The sequence below is a fragment of the Lemur catta genome, chromosome 6 (genome assembly GCF_020740605.2).
Source record: "Lemur catta isolate mLemCat1 chromosome 6, mLemCat1.pri, whole genome shotgun sequence".
Lineage (NCBI taxonomy): Eukaryota > Metazoa > Chordata > Mammalia > Primates > Lemuridae > Lemur > Lemur catta.
This window is the reverse complement of record NC_059133.1, coordinates 19,896,487-19,922,384: the sequence shown is the minus strand read 5'-3', so window position 1 is coordinate 19,922,384 and position 25,898 is coordinate 19,896,487. Positions and strand designations below refer to the sequence as shown.

Sequence of the window (25,898 nt, the reverse complement as noted above, 5' to 3'; positions counted from 1 at the left end):
CTTTCTTTTATTATCTTTCTTTCTTTCTTTTTTTTTTTTTTTTTTTTTTTTTTGAGACAGAGTCTCACTGTTGCCCAGGCTAGAGTGCCTTGGTGTCAGCCTAACTCACAGCAACCTTAAACTCCTGGGCTCAAGCAATCCTTCTGCCGCAGCCTCCTGAGTAGCTGAGACTACAGGCATGCACCACTACACCTGGCTAATTTTTTCTAGTTTTAGTAGAGATGGGGTCTTCCTCTTGCTCAGGCTGGTCTCAAACTCCTGACCTCAAGCAATCCTCCTGCCTCAACCTCCCAAAGTGCTAAGATTATAGGTGTGAGCCACCGCACCCAGCCTGTAATTCTTACTTAGAATTACAAAAATTCATTTAATAACTATATAAATGATTATATAAGTGGTATTCTTTAATTTTTAGTCATTTACGTAGAAAGAAATCTCAGACTCTTGTGCCTCTTTAAGGGATAAAACAATTTTTAGTCCATTTGTATTTATTTATATTATTCTTTGTAGTCAATGTGTATTATTTTGTGCTTCTTGAAAGTCTGGTCTCTGCTAGGTGCCATGAGAGTGAAAGTTATTAAATGTAATTTCATTGTCAGATATAACTACAGTAACCTTTTTATTTGCATTGCAGTATTTTCAACAAAAATGTCAGCAAATTCTGCTTTTTAATATTTTATTCTTGGAGTAGTAAGGGACTCTGTTTTCAGTTGTGTTATTTTAAAATTCAAGAATTTGTTTTAGTGTAAATATAATTTTTTTAAATTTTTGAGACAAAGTCTTGCTCTGTCACTTTGGGTAGAGTACAGTGGTGTTATCATAGCTCACTGCAACCTCAAACTCCTGGGCTCAAGGGATCCTCCTGCCTCAGCCTTCCAAGTAGCTGGGACTACAGGTACGCGCCATGATGCCTGGCTGATTTTTGTATTTTTTTTAGTAGAGATAGGGTTTCACTCTTGCTCAGGCTGGTGTCAAAGTCCTGAGCTCAAGCAATCCTCCTGCTTCAGCCTCCCAGGGTGCTAGGATTACAGACGAGAGCCACCATGCCTGGCCAATTTTACCTGTTATATTCCTGCTGTATCTAGAGTTCATGAGCAGGCAGAACTGAAAGAATTGCTGTTTCCTTTCAGCTATCTGACATCTTGAGCTGTAACACTCAACCCACTTTTGCCAGGTACATGTAAAATCTAGTATTACAACAGATTCATGTACTGGTTCTACTGAAAGCCAGGTGATGGCTGAGCCAGATGGTAGAGACCTACAATCTTGTGATTGTACAGAAGCTACCCTAAATCTTTGGCTGAGATTTAGGAGAGGAAGATGGTTGAATTTCAAGTGAATTTTCCTAAATGGTATACAGGGAGAAAGACCTTACATGAATAAGCATTTCTGTCATTTATAACTGTGTATGAAAAAAATAGGCTTATTTCTTCATTAATCAAATGAAAATTTGAAAAGCTATTATTTTAAGATATTTGGACTCTAGGTTTCTTACATGTCATATAGCTATGCTAATAATTCAAAGTCTCATTTAAGTTTAGGTCTTATTTTACAGGCTCATTGAGATCATTCTGTTGTTGGCCTTCTGTTATTCTCATGATATACTTATTCTTCTTGGGTCTCCTTGGATGACCTTTTTTAAGGCTAAAGTCTTGCTATATTGGCTTATGGTGTCCAAAGTTTTACTTTCCATCCTGACATTTTTTCTAAGTTTTTGGCCTGAATATCCAAAAACCTACTAGTTATCCCTGTATGAGTATCATTCAGGCAGCTCAAATTCTACATGTCCAAAGTTGAGTTCCTCCCACAAAATAGTTGTCGTCTACATGTCCTGCCTTGGTAAATGGCTTCATCCTCCACCTAGTCTCTAAATTTGGAGAGGGGGCTGGAGGTGGTAGTCTTATTTTTGTCCCTTTATCTAATTGGTTATAAATTTTTTTAGTTCTAACTTAGACTTGTTACTTAATTTTTCCTTTCTTCTTCCTTGCTGCTATTTATTTAATTCAGCAACCTCTCTTCCTTTTGAAATGTTTAAAATGTGAAGTATAATATATAAAAGTGCATAACATACTATAATATGTAAATGTAAAATAAACATCCATATAACTAGCATCTTTGAAACACCCTCTGTATCTACCACCTCTTCCCTGTCTTCCTTGTCCACATTTTCAAGTGTGCTTTCCTTTATTTTCTTGCTTTGTGTACATTCTAAATTTTATATCTCTCTGTGTGTGTGTGTGTATATGTATATATATTATCCCTGAACTACGTATTGAAGTTCTCTTTAGTCTTGCCGTATTCCCTACCTCCACCCCGTAGTATGTCTTTCATTCTGCTTGATGGAGTGATTGATCACCTTACTAATGCCCAAAACCCTTTTGTGGCTTCTCATAACTTGATTTCTTACCACTCAGTGCCCTTGGTGATGTGACTTTTCTAATCTCCTTTGTCATACTTTCTGCTTTTCCTCCAGCTATCTAGTTCACACCTCTGGCATCACCATTTTTGGGAAATACTTTTCTGTTCCTCTTGTTTTTGCTCCTATTAACACTCTGTAGGTTACATTCTGTGACGTTTTATCACTCTGTCGGCTAACACTGTGGTTGTTTTACTTGTCTGTTTTTTTCTCCTTTGTTAGTAAGATCCTTCATAGCTTGTTTTCTCTTTACCTCTTTCTCAGCAAGTACATGGCAAGTACTCAATAATATTAAGTAAATCACCAGATGAATTTCCATGTCTGTTCCCTACCCTGTATATACCAATGTTGACTCTGTTTGAATGATGGATGGGCATCTCACATTTGAATGTCAACTCTGAAAATATCCTTTGTTTTTCATACTGACCTCTGTAGTTTTCAGATAACACTGTAATTTTCCTCTCCTCCATATCTCGGTACATGGTAATCCTTCTTTCTGGAATACTCCTTTGCCTTTTTTTCTAATTGCAAAACACTTTCTTTTTGAGCTCATCTTGATGTTCTGGTAGCGTGGTACATTCCCACCTCTCCCTAATTGCTATAACTCTTTGTAGGTCTGAGTCTGCTATTGGACTTGGTCCCTAAGGAGCAAAAAATGTTTCCATTTACGTCTGTATTCCCAGTGTGTAACAAGGTGCATGGCATGTAAATGTAGCTAGTTAGGCAGAGTTAGAGGAATGGTTATGGTTTTAAATAGGATTTGGTCACCCTTTACCTCCCCCATCGAAATCAACAGCAGATGTTCATAGAGAACAACTTGGCATAGCAAATAAATGTTTTCATAATGCCAATAGCAACATTTTCTAACTGCTTACAAAAATGCAGCATTAAATTAAAAAGGGAAAATGAGCCTCTATTTCCATTTGCAGACAGTTCAAATTTTTAATAGAACAAAGTAGGCTACATTTGCATAAATATAATTTAATTAATGGAGAAAACAGGATATTAACTACCTTAGTCCAGTGATCTTCAAATATTTTTTGCTTGTGTATGAAATAATTTTGTAAAACAATGTACCCCTTTGCATGTTTTTAAGTTGATGACATCTGAAGTTTTTGTCAAGAGTTTAAATAGTTGCAAAGGGTCTAATTTCTAGATTGTTGTATGTTGTGATTGTGCGTTACTTCATCAAAACCTTGGAGTTTATGTTTATCATTTGACATAAACGTGTTCCCATACATCTCTGTGGCAAACATCTTCTTAATTATAATTCTTTGATTTCATGGAGTCTTGCTGTTAACATCTGGCCTGGGAGAAGTAAAGTATAACCTCCTTCAATATTTCTCACTAAATTTTTTTTGCTTTGCTGTTAAGGGACTTTCTCTCAGGGTTAATGCATTCTCAAATTGCATCCCATTCCCTTTGCAAAGTTTTTTACACCTAGGGAAATGACGTATAATGAAACTGGGATGGCTGAGAGAATTTTTTTTCTTTAGTCAAGTGGGAAAAAATTTTGAAGAAAGTGGTGGTTAAGAATATCTTAAGGACATAGACTTGTTCTGAGGCAAATCAAATTTAGGACAGAGTACACATGGAAGATGAAGACTTGGAAAGTAATAGGGTTTTTAAGCCTTTTTTGTGCCATGGACCCTTTTGACAATCTAGTGTAGCCTGTGGATCCCTTCTCAGTTCTCTTTGTCAATTTTTACAAAAAACCTGCTGGGATTCTGGTTGGATTGCATTGAGTCTATAGAATGAAGGGGAGAATTGACATCTTAATGAAATTGAGTCTTCTAATTCATGATTACATAATCTTGTTCTTTATTTAGGTTTTCTTCAGTTTTTCTCAGCAATGTTTTGTTGTTTTCATTGTATGTGTCTTACATATCTTGTTAAGTTTATCCATAGGTATTAATATTTCATATCCTTAAAATGGTATTTTTGAAATTGCAATTTTTGCTTGTCTGTTTCTAATATATAGAAATAGTCTTTTAAAAAATGTATTGTTCGTATATTCTGCACCTTGCTAAACTCAGATATTCTAGTGGCTTTTTTATAGATTCCATCTGATATTCTATATATGTGATCATATCATTTGGGAATAAAGAGTTTTACTTCCTTCCCAATCTAAATGGCTTTTATTTCATTGTCTTGCTTTATTGCTTTGGCTAGGACCTCCATTGGAATATTGAATAGAAGTGGTAAAAGTGGATATCCTTATGTTGTTCCCAAACTTAGGGAGAAAAGCAGTTAATATTTTATCTTTAAATATGATATTGGGTGTAGATATTCAAAGATGCCATTTATCAAGTTTAGGAAGTTACTTTCTGTTTTTAGCTTGTTATGAATAAGTATTAAAGTTTGATTACTGAGATGATTATACAGATTTTTTTTTCATTATTCAGTTAATGTGGGAAATTACATGGATTTGTTTTCAAATGTTAAATGAACCTTGTATTCCTGAGATGAACTCCACTTGGTTGTGTTAATTATTTTTACATGTTAATCAGGAATACTGGTTTGCAGTTTTCTTGTTATGGCATTATTTGGTGTTGGTGTCAGGGTAATGCTGACTATAACATGAAAATATTCTAATTTCTTGTGTTTTCTGAGTTTGTATGAACTGGCCATTGTTTCTTACATAAATGTTTGATGATATAATATCTTATAGAATCTGTAGGATTAGAATTGTAGAATTTCCTCTATTTTATTTTTGATATTGGTCATTTGTGTCTTCCTTTTATTTATTTACTTACTTATTTATTTTTGAGACAGGGTCTCGCTCTATCATCCAGGCCGGAGTGCAGAGTTCAGTGGTGCAGTCAGCTTACTGCAACCTCGAACTCCTGAGTTCAAGCATTCCTCCTGCCTCAGCCTCTTGAGTAGCTAGGACTACTCAGGTGTGTGCCATAACATCTGGCTAATTTAAAAAACTTTTTTTGTAGATATGGGATCTCGCTATGTTACCCAGGCAGGTCTTGAACTCCTGGCCCCAAGTGATGCCCCTGCCTCGGCCTCCCCGAGTGCTGGGATTACAGGCATGAGCCACCATGCTTGGTCAGTTGTATCTTTTTATTATTTTGTCATTATTTTGTATTTATTATTTTGTTATTCTAGGGTATACAGTATATATATTTTTCATTTACCATAATCTGCCTTCAAATGATACTATACTTCTTCACGTATCATTTAAGAATCTTTCAAAAATATGCTTGCTGTTTTTTTTTTGTTTGTTTGTTTGTTTTTCTTTTTTCCCCAGAGTCTGCCTCTGTTGCTAGGGCTAGAGTGCAGTGGCGTCAGCCTGGCTCACTACAACCTCAAATGCCTGGGCTCAAGCAATCCTCTTGCCTTTCAGCCTCCTGAGTAGCTGGGACTACAGGCGTGTGCCACCATGCCTGGCTGATTTTTCTGTTTTTTAGTAGAGATAGCATCTCGCTCTTGCTCAGGCTGGTCTTGAACTCCTGACCTGAAGCATTCCTCCCGCCTCAGCCTCCCAGAGTGCTAGAAAAATATGCTTTCATTTTGTCCTCCTGTCCTTTGTTTTGTCATCTTTCTTTTATAAACATTATAAATACTATATATGTGTATTTTGCTTTAAATGATCTGCTATCTTTTAAAGGTATTATAACATGAGAAGTTTTTGTATATACCCACATCGTTTTTATTTTCAGTGTCCTTTATTTCTTTTGTAGATCCAAATTTCCATCTGGTATCTATCTTTTTCATTCTGCTTGAAGACTTCCTTTAATATTTTTTATAGTGATTCTCTGTTGGCAACAAATTCTTTAATATTTTGTTTTTCTGAAAAAGTTTTTATTTCATTTTTTTTTTTTTTAAGAGATGGAGTGTCACTGTGTTGCTAAGGCTGGCCTTGAATTCATGGGCTCATGTAATTCTCCCACCTCAGCCTCCCGAGTAGCTAGGACTATAGCATGTGCCACTCTACTCAGCCCTTTCACATTGATTTTTGAAAAATTTTCTCCCCTAGCCTACAGAATTCTAGACTGACAATTCTTTTCTTATTTTTTTTTTTTTGAGACAGAGTCTGGCTCTGTTGCCCAGGCTAGAGTGCCGTGGCTTGAGCCTAGCTCATAGCAACCTCAAACTCCTGGGCTCAAGCAATCTTACTGCCTCAGTCTCCCAAGTAGCTGGGACTACAGGCATGCGCCACCAGGCCCAGCTCGTTTTTTCTATATATATTTTTAGTTGTCCGGTTAATTTCTTTCTATTTTTTAGTAGAGTCGGGGGGTCTCGCTTTTGCTCAGGCTGGTCTCGAACTCCTGACTTTGAGCCATCCTCCCACCTCGGCCTCCCAGAGTGCTAGGATTACAGGCGTGAGCCACTGCGCCCAGCCAAGACAATTTCTTTTAGCATTTTAAAGACCTTAATCATTCTCTGACATGCATAGTTGTTTAAAAAAAAATGTGTATTTTTTATTTAAAAATTTTTTTTAGAGATAAGGTCTTGCTGTGTTGCCCAGGCTGGTCTCAAACTACTGCCCTCAAGTAATCCTCCTGCCTTAGCCTCTAAAAGTACTGGGATTACAGGTGTGAGCCACCATGCCTGGTCTATTTGAGAGATTTTATTTTTCATTTCTTGAATTTTCATTTGGGTCTTTTTTATATTCCATTTTCTCATTGTGTTCATGCTTTCCTTTAACTACTTGGACATATGATCACTTTTTAATGTCTTTGTGCTAATTCTATATTTTTATCATTTTGGAATCTGTTTTATATTGACTGATTTTTCACTTGATTATAAGTCACATTTTCTTGCTTCTTGGCATGTCTGATAATTATTGATTTTATGCTGAACATTGTGAATGTCATTGTTTAGTGTCTAATTTTTTTGTGGATGTGTGTCTTCACTTCTTGAGTATTGGGTTTCGTTCTGGTATTCAGTTTAGTAATTTATGATTAGCTTGGTCATTTGAGGATTGCTTTTAGTTTGTTGCAGCAGGTTTAGGTTAGCTTTTACTCTAAGGATGGTATACCCTGCTACTAAGACATGGTCCTTCTAGGGTTTCTGCTGAATGCCTTAGTGATCAGTGAGGACTCTCCACTCTGGCTGATGAGATATTGATTGATTTATAGCTGTGTGTTAACTCTGACACAATTACAGCTCATAGCTTTCTAGTTGGTCCTTGCCTGACCTGGTGGAGTTTCACACTACTTACGTTCATCTTAGCATTTGACAAAGTGTGAAGGGGACCCCTTGCTCTTTTTTAGCATAACTCCCTTTACTTTGAAATTATATCCCAGAACTTCCAGCCACTTCAGCATCCCAGAATTCTATTTTGTTTTTTCTTTTCTTCGTTCATGTCAGTGTCAATTGTGACTATGTCTTCTGGTTGGTGAGAACTGAGATTGAAAGGAACAGTTTGGTTTCTAGACTTAAATTTGTACTCAAGTGTACTGAGTCCTCTGAAGACAAAACCAACATATAAATTAGTTATCTAGGATTGTTTCACTCATTGTTTGGGGGATATTAAGCTTTTCAAACTTAACTATGAATAAGTGCTCATACAAATAAAAAATGATCAGTTCTCCTCTATCCTTCTGTGTTTCTAGGTAGCTGTAACTACCCAATATTGCAGCCATGGAGTCCATGCTTAATAAATTGAAGAGTACTGTTACGAAAGTAACAGCTGACGTCACTAGTGCTGTAATGGGAAATCCTGTCACTAGAGAATTTGATGTTGGTCGACACATTGCTAGTGGTGGCAATGGGCTGGCTTGGAAGATTTTTAATGGCACAAAAAAATCAACAAAACAGGTAAGTCTTAATTCAGCATCTGATTGGAAAAAACACACATGCTAAGTACCATAAAGTACATGTATGCATTTTTATGTTAAGAAATGCCAAAGTTATTTAATGGGTTCTTAAACAGGTTCTTTAGTTCTCATTTCATCTTATGAAGTCATACGAAACCAAATGCTTTTATACATGCCCCAAATTTCCTGGTTATGGATAAACTGACATACTTATCATCTTGCGGTTTAATTTTGCTTAATAAAATAAACCTGTCAGTTGAGCAAATATTAGATTGTTATATTTAGCGAAGTGTATGTTAAGATAAAAATTGTTGTGTTCCTTAAATTTTCACATTTGTCAATAAGTTACTGGCAAAATACGCAGTGAAAATTTTCAACATCAAGTATGTCTTATTTAGTGCATTCCTATTCCCTCTTTTATTCTATAGCTTTGTAGAAAATAGACTTCTATAATATTTTGTATTTAATCTGATGGTTTTTACCATTAGAGGGAGATATATTAATATTAATGGAATATAATCAGTAGGGTATTGGGGGTTATATTTATTTCATACTTATTTGAAAACTATTCTTTTAGTAAAGGGTAGTTCGAGTCGAAATTTTTTTAAAAATTTGGCTTAAGAAACCAACAGATGTTTCTTAGCAATATGGAGGATTAAATTTTACTAGTGGCTCTGTAGAAGTATGTTCTTTAAAAAAAATTGTTTTCAAAAGTACTTTTACTTCCCTACAAGTGAAATACAGGGATTGTAAGATGTAAGGGATTTATTACACACTTCCCAGTGACTACAGCAGCCATACAATTGTGAGTTTGCGTTATGTGCTGCTTTTCCAAAGTCAGTTTATTTCCTAAACAAGTATATTGAAGACCAAATTGACTTTGGTTATCCTTTTATGAAATAGGAATTTTGGTCCTATGATAGATTGCTGTAAATCTTGTTTTTATTGCCATTTGGAAGTCTTTATTGACATCCAAATGAGATCTATTGAGATTTGAGATCTGCATCTTAAATGCTGATTGATTTAAGTTGTCATATTTTTTTTTGAACATTATTTTCTCTTCCAATCACCAAGAGTTTATCCAAAAAGTAAGTGTTTTTTTGAGTATTGACTACGTAAAAACCATTAATGAGGTTATGAAGTTATATAAATGGCCAACCTCCTCTGACACTAGCACAAATTGCTTTTGCAATCAGTTATATAAGGGAAAAACAAAAGAACGCTAAATTTACAAAATTATGCTTTTTGTTTTTAGAGACAAGAGTCTAGCTATGTTGCCCAGGCTGGCCTCAAACTCTTGGGCTAAACCAAATCCTCTTGCTTCAGCCTCCCCAGTAGCTGGGACTATAAGCACACACTCCTGCGCACAGCTCAAATTTATGCATTTTTATTAAGGATGTGGTAATGTAATACCATCTCTGTGCTTGACTGAAAGGGTTCTAGGTATTTGTGTTGATACCAGTAGTTCATATACTAAATCCCCTGATAATACTGGAGCTTCTGTTGCTGCTCAAAGAACATGAAAACCAGGAACAAATGATAGATCCCCATTCTAACTGCTGACTGGCAGAACTGGGTTCTCTTAGCAAACTTTACTACATTCCATGTTTTTGCCAAATTTATTGCTTTGGGGTGAAAGGTAGTTCCATCAGTGCTCTTAGTGGATTTAGTTTTAAATTTCCTTTTTTACCTCCTTTAAACAGCAGGGGTCAGAACTGAGCATCCTGTCTTTACTACTGGTTAATTACTTAACACATTATTTCATTAAATTAGAAAGGATCATTTTGTTTTCAAAGTTTTTATTCTGTTTTCATAGTAAAACACCATGGCCCCAAGGAAAAACATTTTTTTTCTAGTATGGCAGTGAGTGTTTTAAAGAATAACTAAGTGCCTAGCTGTCTTGACATTGAAGCCTCATTTTTTTCTTTTTTTTTTCTTTTTTTTCACTTATAGCCCCTCAACGGAATGAAGCCTCATTTTAATTTCTCCCTTAATTGAAAAGTTTTCACTTTTTTGAATTACCTCATTTTTATTAAAAGAGAATCGTAACACAATAGATAATCTAAAGATGTGCTATCCAATATGGTAGCACCATGCACATTCTTTATTTATTTAAATTTATTTTTATTTTTTACTAGTCAAGTGCAATAGTGAGAAGGAGAGAAAAAGTAGAACAGGGAGTTCTGTCTGTAACTGGCTGTGAACAATCAAGGGATATAATTCACTACCTTTGGACCAGCCATGCATATCTATTTAAATTAAGTAAATTAAATTAAATTCCGTATTTGCCCTAGTCACATTTTCAGTATTCCATAGTTGCATGTGGCCAGTGCTATTATGTTGGACAATGCAGACAATTTCTATTATGATGGGAGGCTCTGTAGGATAATACTGATCTAGATGAAACTGGAAGAAAAATAATTAAAAACATGCTCTTAGTCTTCCCCCCGCCCCCATAAAGAGGCATGGAGAATTAGGTCATCTTTCTTAGCCTCTTAGTCTTTCTTGTTCTAGTATACTATGTACTTGATTGCAGTTGTGTTTTATAGCAGCATATAAGATCTTAAATTTGACATTGACTTCGAGGTAAACAACAGGTTAGGGACTTTGGGGTGGTGGAGGGAGGGTTCTCATACCTAGTTTTAATAGTTAAAGACAGGAAAGTGTTTTCTGTTGCTGCATGACAGTAAATTACCGTGAGATGCAAGCTGTTGCTATTTAAAATTTATTTCATGTTTTCTTTTTCTGCAAGTATACTTCATTATTTTTTACATAATTTTCAAGAAAAGTGTTATAACATTACTCCCCCCAAAAAGCCAGGTGACAACAATATTTCTGAGTTAAAAGAATCCCTATATAAGTAATACTTTCAAGGTTTATGTATCGTTTTAAAGGTTATCTATGTATGTATTTTTTCCTAGGGTCATTTCAAGTTCACTTTAGCACATGATGAATTACAATTTTGAGATCATGTACAACTTTTGACTTTTTAACCTAAATGTCTGAAGGCCCCTAAGAAAAGTGGTAATAATAGCACCTACAGAGCAGATGAAAAAAAGTAAATATTTATGAAACCTGGGATGCAGCAAGATAAAGAAAAGGATTAGTAAATAAAAATTTACTTGTGCACCTGATAAAGTCTTTATACCTGATAAGACACATCTGTGTTAGTATTCTGGCTTTCCGTTTCCAAAACCCAGTTTCTCTTGATTCTTACTGTTTTTGAAGGACATTCAAGTAAGAAATCCCTCATAGTGAATAATATACGAAAGTGGAATAAAGAATTGCCAAGAGTCTTCAAAACAAGTGTACAGTTGGTTTTTTGCAGTTAAAGTTCTTTAAGTTCTTAGGCTAGTTTGATATGCAGAATAAGCCATTAAGATGTTTAAAAGTTTTTATTTGGATAAACTTAACCAAATATAAAGTTTGTAAACATGTTGCAATTGATCTTAAATGGTATTTGAAGCTACTATTTGGATTTTGTACTGATGGTATAAACCATTGGTGCACTTGTAGGGTCATTTAGTTTCCTTTTTGAGTGTTCATTTGGGAGTAGCTTTTAGTCCCTAACTATTATTCTTTCTGGAATCTGGTAGGGATAGTAAAGACATTTCCAGGTGATATTTAGAGAATAAAAATTGTCTATTTAATTTTTAAAATATAAACTCACTTTTAAGCACTTATGTACAACATGGAATAGTGCACAAATCATGAGTGTACAGCTGGATGAATGTTCACAGTGAACACACTCATGTAACTAGCATCCAGATCAAGCAGTAAAACACTACTAATACTCATGTGCTTTCCTAGTCATTACCCCATCCCTTTTCTCTCTAGGGGTAACCAATATCCTGTCTTTGAACACCTTAGAATAATTTTGCCTGTTTTTGAATTTATTTAAGTGGAATCATATGGTTTGTACTCTTGTGTTTAGCTCCTTTTCCTTAACAGTATGTTCATAAGATACAACTGTGTTGCTGAACATAGCAATTTTTCTTTTCATTTATAGAGTATTGCTATGAATATTTTTGTATATACCATTGCCATATACGACACATGACCTAGATACAGAATTGCTAGGTTGTTGTGTGTGTATTTGTTCAGTGCCAAACATTTTTTTGACAGTGGCTGTGCCAATGTACACTTCTACCAATAGTTATAGTTTCTCCATATCCCTGCCAACCTTGTTATAGTTCAGTCTTTTTAATTTCAGACATTCTAGATGGAGGGACTATTTAATTTTTGAAAATTTGGTGAAACATTCCCCTGAACTTTTAAAATGTCTGATAGGTAATTGTAGGCATAGAGTTTACACCATTATGTTTCTGTTATAGCTTTGTAACTGACTTAGTCTTTCTATAGAGTTTCATGTTTTCAGGCTTAAAGTGGTTATCTGACATAGGCACTCTTTTCAAGCATATTCTTATATTCTTTTTTTATGAATATTTATTTGAGAGGTATTTCTGAGACAAATGTCCTGGATTGGAATTCATTGGCTTTGCTAATTTTTATGTTATACTTTATTTAAACGAGCTATTAAAGATGGAAATATTTTGGCCAAAGTGTATATATATAATAAGTGAGAGATATTTGCCATGTACACACATACATACATATTTACATGTATGTATATCCTTTAAAAATTGGAATACTGTCTTATCGGTTAGGTAGGAATGTTATGACTGTCAAGGCTGCTAATTTATTTAAATAATTTCTAATAAAGCACTACTTAAATTTAGTCTTTGTCTCACCTATACCTTTTACCTCCTTTTAATTATCCTTTATCAAGCTAAGGGATTTATTTTTGGAGACATGTGTAGTGTATTTTATGTAACTATATATATATAGGTCGGGCTAGCATTTCTAATTATTAATAAACTAAGCATTTATTATTATTAACATTTCTGTTTTTCTTGACTCAAGATTCTATGTTACCAGGTAGTTACTCTTCAAAATGGAGTTAACATTTATCAGTAGTCTTCTAGTGGTCCCACATTTATTATGACCTTTTATGTTAGTTTTTGCAGTAGACTTTATTTTTTTAAAATAAGGTAGCTTTAGTGCTAGTTTAGCTTAAGAGTCATATTTTTTGGCCTGTATTTTTGCCCGACTGATTCAGGGGCTTCATAACACCTCCAGTTAAATGACTGTTTCTTTCTATGAGGATAATGAAGGTTGATTTTTAGAAATGATTGTATAATAAACATTTAGTTGTTCATATTTTATCCACTCTACCAAATGTAGGATTGGACATAGTCTCTTCCTTACTATTAAGTCTATATTGTGTTATCCAAATGACAGCATTCATGGGTGAGGCTTGCTAATATTGTGTAGACAAGGCATAATTAAATTATAATGAATAATTATAATAATTAAAAGTTTTAAAATAAAGGAAACCAATGTGTAAAGTTGAATATGCTAATCAAGTCATTTAGATAAAAAATGATCATAAACTGTCTCTAGTAATTTTAAGGGGTGTATGCTGTTACCTTTCAGTCCTCTCAGAAATCAACTTATTATTAACTTAATGTAAGTAAAAATTTAGATTTTGTTTTATCATTTTGAAGAAGGAACATTCTCCCAAAGTCAGATGAAAAATGAAGAAGATATGGTGCTTGGTAATTGCCACTGGCCAGTCATGAAGGGTCCATAAAATAGAGACCTCAGGGAACATCTGTATTTCAAAAAAAATCTCTGGTGGCTCTGAGGGACAGGTTAGTGCAGATCATGACTACTGTTATGGAGTCCTAAACATAGTACTGTACATTACATAATTTAGATTTTATTACTTAAAACTATTTTTGTTTCAACAGAATTCAACTTTGTAGTAAGCAGAGTGGCTTGCTTTCTTTTCTTCTTTTCTTTCTTTCTTTTCATTTTTTTGAGTCCATCAGTAAGCTGGAAGCCTTTTTTTTTTTTTTTTTTTTTGGAGATGGGCTCTTGCTTTGTTGCCTGGGCTGGAGTGCAGTGGCTGTTTACAAACGCAATTATCACACACCACAGGCTTGAACCCCTGGGCTCAGGCAATACTCCTGCCTCACCCTCCCAAGTAGCTGGGACTACAAGTGCGTGCCACTGCACCTGGCTGCAAAGTAGCCTTTAAAAAATTATAAATTAGGAGTATATCAAGTGGAACATACTCTATTGTGATAAATATTATAGTTTTTAGAATAATTTCATAGCTTTTTTTGTTTAGACTATTGTGAAAAAGTACTTTAGTGGGTGACTTTCTTGCCAATGATTATGCACTGAATAAACAGTAGAATACCAAATATTGCTTATGTTTTGTTCTAATAATTTTTGTGTAAAAAAGAACCTCCAATTTTAACAAGAGTTAGCAGTTGAATCTTAAGTGAAAGATATACTGGATGATTGCACTATTTCATCTTTTCTGTATATTTGAAAAATTTTATAATGCAAAGTTGAAAAATATTTTAATTCAAGATGATAATAAAATGCTTTTATTAATTGCTTATCTTTATCGACTATCCATAGACAATAAATATCTGAGTGTCTTCTAGGTGTGAGATACTGCTAGATCCTGTGGTAGATACAGAGACACATAAAACATTGTTTCTTTCTTCAAGAAGATTATAATATATATAAGGTGACAAGACTTTTATATAGGTGATATGTGTTAGCAGAGTGGGTAGTATAGCAAAGTAGTAAGAGAAAAGCATAAATTAGAAATTAGATTATGGTATATTCTAATGAAAGATTTTGTGGTGCAGAGTAAGAATTTTATTTTAGGAAGTTAGTGTGTCAACAAGAGAACCTTGTTGACACTGGTTGATTTTAATGAACTGAAATAAAGAGAAAATATTTTTAAGATAGTTGATAACCTATGTAAGAATATATCATCTCTGACCTAAAACAATAAATGTCTGAAAGAATTTGGTGTTGTTACTTTTCTTTATTAACAACAGTTTTCCTCCTTAAGAGTGGGAACTTTAAGAGCTCAAGAGCCGTTTCATGTGATTTTTTTTTTTAGACGTAAAACATCTTGAAAAATAAACACTTTTAAATTAGATACATTTATAAAATGTGTTATAGCAGAACACTTACTAAAATAAGACTGTGCACACGAATGGTGAGGAACTTGTAACTTCTAGGTCATTTGTTTTTAGTTCAAATTAATATTACTTTAAACTCTTACCTCCTGGTAGACCTGTGTCTCATCATGATGAAAAGAGCTTAGATTATGTGTTTATATATAAGCGCTGTTTAAAACTCGAATGATTTCTTTCTTGAAGGCATGTATCATGTTTTACTTGGGCGCTCCATATTTTTTCTATGCTATTTCTGAGGAGACAGAATGATATATTGGCTAAGAATATGGCCGTATAGACTATCCAGGTTTGAATATTGAATTTTCATCTTACTCATTGCAAAATCTTAGCTAAAACATTTATCTTCTCCACAACATCCTCATCTGTAAAGTGAAGACAACAGTATAATACTTTGTCTCATAGGGTTACTGCGAGGAATCAAATAATCCCTGAAAATTACTTATCACAATGCTTGGCACATAATAACTGTGTAAATGTTATCTGTTGCTATTTTTATAAATAGTCAATTGACATGGGAACCTCTTTATTTGTAAGATTCTCTAGTAGACTATTGCCAGAAACTTTACCTGTAGAATATATTACAATATTATCATTTTTTCTTGCTCTTTTTATGACTGTGGTCTGAAAATAACAATGACCAAGGTTTGATTTCAAGGACTACATAAATAATAAGTGGCAGGAGTGAAATTCCAGTTTAGGTTTGTGTGACTCTAGAAACTGTGGGTTCTTAACCACATTATTATATGCTGCATGCTTATTTCAGTGTGACATAGGAGTGGTATTAGGTTTATAGCACATCATTTTGTTTAACTTAATATACATTAAGTGTAGTTACCACAATGACAGGGTGTTGAGTCTCTACCTTTATCTTTCAAAGATGTTTCTTGACCATTGGTCTTGAATGTGCATATCATTGATCACGTGTCATCAAAAAATTTGCCAGTAATAGAAAAATAACAAAAGTACAAGTTTTGGTGTTAGTGTTGTAACAGTGATAGCTAACATTTACTGAATATTTTTATGTCACATATTGTGATAAGTTCTTTTTATATTACTGTGTCATTTATTCTCCTATGATCCTGTGAGGTATTCATACTATTTTTTTATTCCCATTTTTCTGTTGAGAAAACTTGCCCAAAGTTGACTGGTCAGTTGTAGGGAAGTTGACTCAAACTGCTCTGATCTAATGCCAATGTTTTGAGTACTGTGTAAATACCTCCTCTGTTGTTATAATAAATGGCTGCCTTATTCACAAATGCTTGGGAAATGTTATGTTTGAATTGAGTTACAGTACTAAATAATTCCTTTATGTTATCACTTTTCAGAGTCTCAGTCCTCTGATACCCTTAACTCATTTATATGCATAAAGAATCTCCAACTTAAAACAAGTTATGTTTGAGAAATTTATTGGTGGTGAAATTTTGCAGTGAGGTGATTAGGCTAACTTGTGAAAACAGCAATCCTAATGTAGTAAAAATGAAAAACAGAAGAGAATAATTAGAAGAGGAAAAACAATAAAACGTCTTGGATACTGATAGTTGAGTAATAGTAGGTTTAATTAGAGGCTTTCAAAAGAGACTTTTATAGAAATTCTGAGTCATTTAAAATCTTTCAAAGAATTTTGGAAGGCAGGCATTCTTTGCTAATTTTGCTTCCATTTGTATCAGTTTTGTTTTTTTTTTTTGCATTGTTACCAAAATCATACATCACTGCTCTAACATGTCACCTTTCAATAGGGCTAATTTTTGACTGATTTGTTAAGATAGGGTAACTGGATAAGAACAGTTTTTTCTCGTTTAACTGAGAATGAAAGGAAGAAGATAATGGTAAAGAGAATGTCTGCTTTTAGTAGTATTAGATAAGCTGTGAATGATTTCAGAGACGTGATGGAGGTGCAGCTTCCTGTACTAGTAACCATTCATGGTTACAAGATGGGGATAGGGTGGTATGAGAGAGAATATAAATTATTCATATGTGAAAGATGCTTACAAATTAGTTTTTTGTATAAACAAGCATCCCCTGACATATAACCTTTCTTTCAAAAAGCATTTCAAGATTTTGTAGTATACTCCAGGGTATTTATCGTTACAATAGCATTTTAAATTTTTTAACATTTTAAATTTTATTTGAATTCTGGTTAAATAAACGATTACTACATAGGGGACAACATATTACACACAGTTTATGTGTATCTCTAATACCAGAATTCAAAGGTGTCTATATTCCCGTGTTCTGCAGATGAGGACTCTGGGTTTCATACCTTTAAAAATATTTAGATTTACTAATCATAAGGAAACCAACCTTTTGATATCAGAAAAGTATTACATAGGTGCCAAAATTTCCATGGTGTTAGTTTTTAGTTATTTCTATTTATAGACTGTTGAGACATTCAAATATAATTTTATTACTTTTCTATATTTTTTATTAAAATTAGTTGTATAATTCTTTTATTTAGGAAGTAGCTGTTTTTGTCTTTGATAAAAAGCTGATTGACAAATATCAAAAATTTGAAAAGGACCAAATAATTGATTCTCTGAAACGAGGAGTCCAGCAGTTAACTCGACTTCGACACCCTCGACTTCTTACTGTCCAGCATCCTTTAGAAGAATCCAGGTAAATTTTTATAAAACTTATATAGGAGAATTCCTGAACAAATAGTTAAAAGCAACTTTATATTGAAATCTATCTATTTCAAGTATTGTCAGTGAAACTAAGTGTTGAGTTCTTACACATTAATTTTTTCCCTAAAATTTATTTGCATTGTCTGTGTATATACCTCTTTTTGAAATATTAGTAAAGACTTTGTTCACATTTGCCATGATTTTCTATTTCAGTGCTTAATCTATGCTCAGCACTATAGTAGTCAAAATAGAAGATGCAAGAGGAGTATAGAATACAATTCCTGCATAAAAGCAGTTGTCTTTGTTAATTTGCTAGAATTTTTTGTCTCCTTTTCATTGATTCAATATTTGGGGGCCAATTTTGTTTGAGTGCCAAGTATTATCCTAGACATTTAACCTTTTACTATGCCCAGCATGTCAGTGCCTAGCTCTTAGTTACTTTCCCACCTGTTTTTCTCAAGGGTGAACTTGGGAAATGTTGCTGAGAATGATAAGAAAATGAAATTTATGTAATATTAACTGCACTGTCAAGCCTGTGGTGCTTTTAATATGTCTTTAGATTGCTCTAACTTTATAAACCTTTCCACATTATTCATAACCCCAAATTTATTCCTTTCTTCCTCTTTCTTAGCAGACTGTGTTCTCCTCTCTTAATCCAGAAGATCTTAATCAAGTGGTTTGACATTTGTGTTCTGTGGCACTTAGGACTTTTAAGAATAGAGGAAGAACAGGCAGGTGGAGGACACAGAGCTGAAAGGGTTATAGGCTTCCCATCTTCCTTCAACCAGGGAAGTTTTGCTCTTATCTATTTTATATACTGGGCTTCTGTGAAATTCTTACTTTGGAATCTTCAGTGACCCACTCTCTACTCCCTTACCCCCAAAGGCATAAGATCCTTTTTTTCAACCTAAAATAAAAATGACAAACATTTACTATATGAAAAACTATGCTAAATGTTTTATATTGTTTAACTCATCTAATTCTCATAATGATATAGGAAACAGAGGATCAGAGACATTACTTAAACTGTATGGTTTTAAGTGGCAGAGCTGGGTAGGATTCATTCTGTCACCCTGATTCCTGTATCCATTTTTTTCACTTATTATACCACACTGTACTTGCTCTAGAATATGCTCACATGTCTCTTTTTTAAAAAATTTGATTATTAATAGTTTATATTTTTGAGTTGGGATCTTGCTATGTTGCCCAGGCTGGTCTCCAACTCCTGAGCTTGAGGAATCCCCTCACCTCAGCCTCCCAAGTATGTGGGACTGCCAGCACATACCACTGCACCTGGCTGGCTCTTATGTCTCTTGTCATAAAAATATTTTTTTCTGCTTCACTTGACCAGCCTTTAAAAAATAAAAAATATAAAAAAGTATATTTTTTGTTGCCTTTCTTTTCATAAATAAACCCAGAAGACTGTAGTCGCTGTCTCTTACGTAATACTCGTTATTGCGTATCCCAAAGTGGACTAAGTTTTTTTGTTTTTTGTTTTTTTTAACCACACTTGTCCTGTGTTTTCCTGACTCCATATTTGCTGGTACTCTTTCCTCTGGAGTGTTTTCTATAAGTATCTGCAAGTGTTACCTATTAGAATCCTACTCATCCATGTTATCTTAAGTTGTATCTACATTTCTTACATCTCATAATTACATTTAAGTCTCTTGAGGGGAGAAGGACCATGTGTTTTACTTTTCTTTGTCCCTGCAGCTTCTTTGATAGTGCTTTAAGTATTACAGAACTCTAGGAATTTATTGGCAATCATGAAGAGAGACAATTCAAAGATTACTTTAAGAGATCTTAAATGTTAGGTTGTAAAAATTCTAGTATCATTGATAGAAACAGGGACACTTTAGGGAAGGAAAAGATAACTTCCAGTTTTTAATAAATTAATAATATTGGGATGTCAGAATTACCCAAAGGAAATGTACTACAGAAGGAGTTATCCAGATGAGAGCCTAGAGTTGGTGATGGATATGGGGGTGAGTAACATAGAGGCAGTAATTAAAATCATGAAAAAAAATGAATTTTTCAAGAACATGCATAAAAGAAAGAACCTTGAAATGTAGGGAAAAGAAGAGTCAGGGAAACAGGGAAAGAAACAGAGGAATAATGTCATATGGCAGGAGAATTGGCAGCATGTCATGGAAGCCAAAGGAAAGAAAAAGGGCACACTAACACTGAGAACCACAGAATAAAAAGAAAATAGGGACAGAGAAGAATCCATTACATTGACTAATGAGAGTTTGTTAGTGACATTCAATAATTTTGATAGGATGGCAGTTTGGAAGCTAGGAAATAAATACAAAGGGGCCCAGCAGAGAAGATACTATGTGAGTGAAAAACTCCAAGGAGGGTGGTTGAGGAATCAGTAATATATTCAGGAGAAGTTTAGGGCAAATGAGGTCATTCATGTTAGATGAACATATATTTTTTTGAAGTAGAAAGTGGTCTAATAAGGTAAGCAGTAGAAAAGGGGGCCACGGAATAAGGAATTAAATAAGAGGGTTATGAATTAATGTTCTTGAATGTTGAAAAATAGAGCAAGATTAAAGTATACTTCATTGACTTTACACTGTATAAAGGATGTGGGTTTTCTGTTTTTTCCATCAGCTTATGATATAAGCAAGAGAGTAAAAGAAACATGTGATCCATATTACAGGATTAAGGATTTGCTCAGTAAAGCATAATAAAGGTGATAGTTTATTGTTGAGGTAGTGGAAGAAAGAAAAGAATCAAGTATAATTGGGTCTGAATTTGTTGAATAAGATACTGGGAAACTAAGTTGGTGGAAGTTGTAAAAGGGTAGGAGTAGATGACTGGTAAGTAGCTGTGGTTGGGGAAGGTGGTTAGTGGTCCTTCAGAGAATATAGCCCTTGTGATATGTGACTGTAATGATAATGGAAATGAATATTTATGAAAGATCATAAAGCCTCAGAGCTTGAAGCGTAATCATATGTATGTTGACAAGACCAAGGATGACTTTTGGGTCAAGATAGAAAGAAAAAAAATAAAAGTTGCTAAAATATATGAGTCTTAGGAATCATAGGAAGCTGTAGAAAAGATTTATGAGTGTTTGAGCAGTTTTCTTCCAGTACAGTTCAACAAAGAATGCCCGGTGTCCACTGTGCTATTGAACTGAGTATTGAGAGTAAAGAACAAGATAGCATCCTTGATGATGACTGAGTAGGCAGGACAATGTGGCACTTTCTCTCCTGCAACCTAAGCAGCTCTGTCTTTATTTCTTATACATATTGAACTTTCATTTGAAAAATGGGTTTGAGACAGAAGAGAAGGTATTTAGATATTGTCGTCAGATGAAACAGCAAAGAGCATACTTGCTATTAAACAATTACTGTATAGGCACGGAAGCTTTGTTACTGCACTACCTTGTGGGCCTTCATTGCCAGAGCCTAAAGCCCAAGATGTAAAAATGTTAGGACTTTACTACCCTTTACTGAGCCTCAATGCTTGGTAATTATAATAGCAGTAGTAAGTATTTGTTGAGCATGCATGCTAGACAGTTGACTATGTATTTTCCATGATTATCTCATTTCATCTTCACAATAATCCTTCAAGGTGGATCTATTATCACCATTTTACAAATAGACAAAGTAAGGCTTGGAGCAGTAGTGTCCAGTGTCACCGAGGCAGGAAATAGGGAATCTTGGACTTGAAGTTGGGTATCTGCCTGTCCTCAAAGCCTGAGCTCTTGATCATTACTTTGTAAGACTACTGAATATTAATATTTAACATTTTCTGAATTTTTAAATCTTCCTATACGTCAGAATAATAATTTAAAAAATTTAAAAACTGTGATACCTTTCAAGATGATTTATAAAATAGATAAAAGCAAAGCTGCTTAGATTGACGTGAGAGCAGGGGCCTGGAGCTATGCCCTGGCTTCCTTCTTGACTCCTCTTGCTTGTATAATGTAATTGGTTTAAACTAGTTCATTAGTTTTCCATAAAGAATATCAATCATTTGAAAAAGCACAGTTGAAGTAATGTTTTGTTTCCTGACTTTTTTTTTTTTTTTTTTTTGGGAGATAGGATACCGCTCTGTTGCACTGGGTAGAGTGCAGTAGTGTCATTATAGCTCACTGCAACCTCAAACTTCTGGGCTCAAGTGATCCTCTTGGCCCAGCCTCCCGAGTAGCTTGGACTACAGGCGTGGGCCACCTCATCCAGCTAATTTTTCTATTTTTAGTAGAGACAAGGTTTCACTCTTGCTCAGGCTGATGTCTGAACTTCTGAGTTCAAGCTGTCCTCCCCCCTCAGCCTCCCAGAATGCTAGGATTACAGGTGCGAGCCACTGCACTTGGCCTATTTCCAGACTTCTTAAGTTTTAAAAAGTGTATCACAACTGTCACAACATTTACTTTAAAAGACTGAGTGTTTTATCCAGTACAATTCATATACAAAGCCTCCTGACCTTGTTGAAGTGTATTATATTTATGCTAAAATTAATAGATCTAAAATAGTCTACCTTCTTGTTGATAGTTTAATAGGACCACTGATACCTTAGGTCTGTTTGATTTTTTTTTTTTTATTTCAGCTCATCATGGGGGTACATAAGTTCAAGTTATATACAATGTCCATGTCCTGCCCATCCCCCCGAGTCAGAGCCTCAAGCGTGTCCATTCACCAGACAGTTTGCCTGGCACTCACCATGTAGTCATACCTCCATCCCCTCCCCCCACCTCCCCCTGATAGTAAATGAGTTCTTCTTTTTTAAAACAGGGATTGCTTGGCATTTTGTACGGAACCAGTTTTTGCAAGTTTAGCCAATGTTCTTGGTAACTGGGAAAACCTGCCTTCCCCTGTATCTCCAGACATTAAGGATTATAAACTTTATGATGTAGAAACCAAGTATGGCTTGCTTCAGGTATGTATTTTTATTCAGCATGTAAAAACAGTTTTTTCCTTTAAAATTGTTTTTGGCTATTTCAGACTTATTAGTCACGTAAAAATACTTTATGTAAACCTTTGGTTCTTGTCAGTAATTTCTATGTTCTAGAATTTTTTTTCTACAATTAATATTAGGCTTAAATTATATTTTAAATATATGAAACTGATAACATTGGTAACCTTTGGCGAGGGGCACTTATTCGCTGGTGGATGGAGTGGGTTCCGTTTGATTCTTTTGTATTTTAAACCATGTGAAAGCATTTCATAGAGAAAACATTAAATTGAAATAAAAATAAAGTAATAAAAATTAAAAATTACATCTCTAAGGAAATTATTTAGTAGGTATCAAGAGGTATTGTTAACCTTTTCATAAATGCCCAGTTTTTAGGATTTTCCTTTTCCTGCTTACCAAAATAATATCTTCAGCTCCGTAGAGTAAATTTATATAGTAGATTCTAAGTTTCTTGGGAACAGGCATCATTTCATTTATATTTTTAACAACTTTATTAAAGTATAATTGGTATACAATAAACTTTCACATATTCAAAGTATATAGTTTTATCTTTGATGTTATGTGTACCTGTGAAACTATTATCGTGATCAAGATAATGCACATATCCATCATCCCCAAAAGCTTTCTCATACCCCTTGTAATCTCTCCCTGCTGCTTCTTGCCATCTCCATGTCCCTCATCCTAGGAATTCACTGACCTGCTTTCTATCACTGGATCGATTTGCATTTGCTAGAATTTTATAAATGGAATCATATGGTATATGTTCTTTTTTGGTCTGGCTTCTTTCTTTCTTTTGGGTAGGATTTAATTTACAAAATGGAATAAGAGAAAGATCCAGAAGGGACTGTATGAGTAGAATAGAAAAGTTTGAAGGCAGGAAGAAGAGGGAATAATCAGAAGTGAGGCTAGAGAAGTAAGCAGTGGTCAGACTGAGGAAATCTACTACAAACATGGTAAAGAGTAAATTTTGCCCTAGAAACGATGAGCAGATATTGAAGAATTTTAGCCAAGGGAGCAACATAATCATATTTGTGTGTTTAAACTGATGGCTCTGGCTACAGAGCAGAGAACAGACTGGGGTCGGACAAGTCAGGAGCCAGGTAGGCCAATTAGGATATAAGAGATGGCAGTGGTTCTGAGTTGGAATACAGTGGGAATGAAGTTTCAGATTTGTATATATTTAGAAAGCAGGACCTTTAAGATGTGATGGCAGATTAGATTCAGAGGGCTAGGAACAGGAACTGTTACTCCTGAATCAGAAGACTGGAATTGTGATACTGGTATCTCCATATCTGTGCAAAACAAGGAATAAAAATCTTCTAGGCTTATTTCTTCAGCTTTCTGGAGAAGTGGTCAAGTCAGCAGTTAAGGATAAAGATTCTGGAGTCAGAATGACAAAGTCCAAACTCCAGATTAGCCATTTACCAGCCTTCTAACACTGAACTAGTTATTTAACCTCTTTGGTCCTCTGTGGCAAAATGGAGATGAACAGAATCCTTATTACAGAGGATTAAATAACGTAACACATGTTGTGGTTAAACAGAGCCTGGCACATAGTAAGTGCTCAGTAAATGCTGGCTCTTGATATTAACTCTTCAAGGTAAAAATCTGGTACTGCCTGATGATGATCAGCAGTACATTGCATGTACTCACAGATTAAATGTGATGGACTGACTATAACTCAACTTCATTAAGCTACCAAATAATTATAAGGGATTTTTTATAATCCAGTAGATTCACGGATCATTTCACTGTCCTATTTAAACCCTTCAAAAGCATCTCAGTGCTTCCAGGAGACAGTCCAAGCTCTTTCAGATGTTTAACAAAACCTTTCATAATCAGGAGAATGCAGGAGTGTGCAGTGGTATCTCATTATAGTTTTAATTTGAATTTCCTTGATGAATAATGATATTGAGCACCTTTTCATATGTTTCTTTACCATCTGAATATCTTTTTTGATGAAATGTCTGTTCAGATATTTTGCCTACTTTCTGTTTTCTTATTATTGAGTTTTGAGATTTCCTTTATATTGTGGACAAGTCTTTCGTCAGACACATAATTTACAAGTATTTTCTCCTATTCTGTGGCTTATCTTGTCATTCTCTTAACTAGCTAGTAAGTGATCAAGTGGGGTAGGAACCCAAACATCTTCTCACATGATACTCCTACACTCTTTTCCATTGACTTGCCTTCATGTTGAAAGCTCTAAGCAGGGATATTTTTAGAGGATTCATTCTCATATTTGTTGATGAGGCAGATATTATTGACAGCTATATATATGCCACAGTTCTAGGTGCTCAAAGTAAAGCCATAAACAAAACAGACAAAATTTCCTGCCTTTTGGAACTTAAATTCTCATGTGGGGAAAAAAGTAAAATAAGTAAATATATAGTACACTAGGTTGTGGTAAGTGCTGTGGAGGAAAGAGACAAGGGGAAAGTGGGATGGTTTGGATGGGAGAGAAAGGAGATTTGCACTTTCAAATGGGGTAGTCAGGAAATAATCTCCCTGAAAACAGAATAGTCGAGTAAAGACCTGGAAAAGGCAAAGAAGCAAGCCATATAGATACCTGGGGAAAGAAAGATCTAGGCAGAGAGAGCAATAAGTACAAAGTCCTTGAGACAGGATCGTGCATGACATGTTCAAGGAATAGTGAAATATCTGAAGTGGGAGAGAGAGGTAAACAAAAGATAGTAGTAGGAGATAAGATCAGAGAGCTAATAGGTGGGTGGACAGGTCCACTTAGGCCTTGAAGCCAGAGAACTACTTTGGGTTTTACTCTGAGAGAAAAGGGAAGCCTTTGGAGGATTTTGAGCAGGAAAGTGACCTGATCTGGGTTATATTTTGACAGAACTACTCTAGCTGCAGTATTGAGAATTAAACTATGTAGAAAGGTAAGGGCAGAAGCAGAGAGAAGAGACAGGTGGCTGTTACAGTAATCCAGGCCAGAGATAATGATGATCCTGGGTAGAGAAGGTGGTAAGATAGGATCAAATCTAAGTAAATTTTAACATTGGAGGTGTCAGGATTTGCTATGTAAGAAAAATAGAGGAATACAAGATAACCCAAAGGTTTTTATCTTAAGCAACTAGAA

At 34.7% G+C, this 25,898-nt stretch overlaps 1 protein-coding gene across 2 annotated transcripts in view; it reads left to right on the top strand.

The window, feature by feature from the left end:
- Positions 1–25,898, top strand: part of SCYL2 (SCY1 like pseudokinase 2) — a 59,071-nt gene that overhangs the window by 2,973 nt on the left and 30,200 nt on the right. For both annotated transcript variants that reach the window (XM_045553147.1, XM_045553149.1), the window contains exons 2-4: positions 7,984–8,188; positions 17,713–17,870; positions 22,624–22,768. In XM_045553147.1, coding sequence (XP_045409103.1) covers positions 8,012–8,188; positions 17,713–17,870; positions 22,624–22,768 — 480 coding nt within the window. In that variant the 5' untranslated portion in view covers positions 7,984–8,011. The remainder of the gene's footprint in view (positions 1–7,983; positions 8,189–17,712; positions 17,871–22,623; positions 22,769–25,898) is intronic.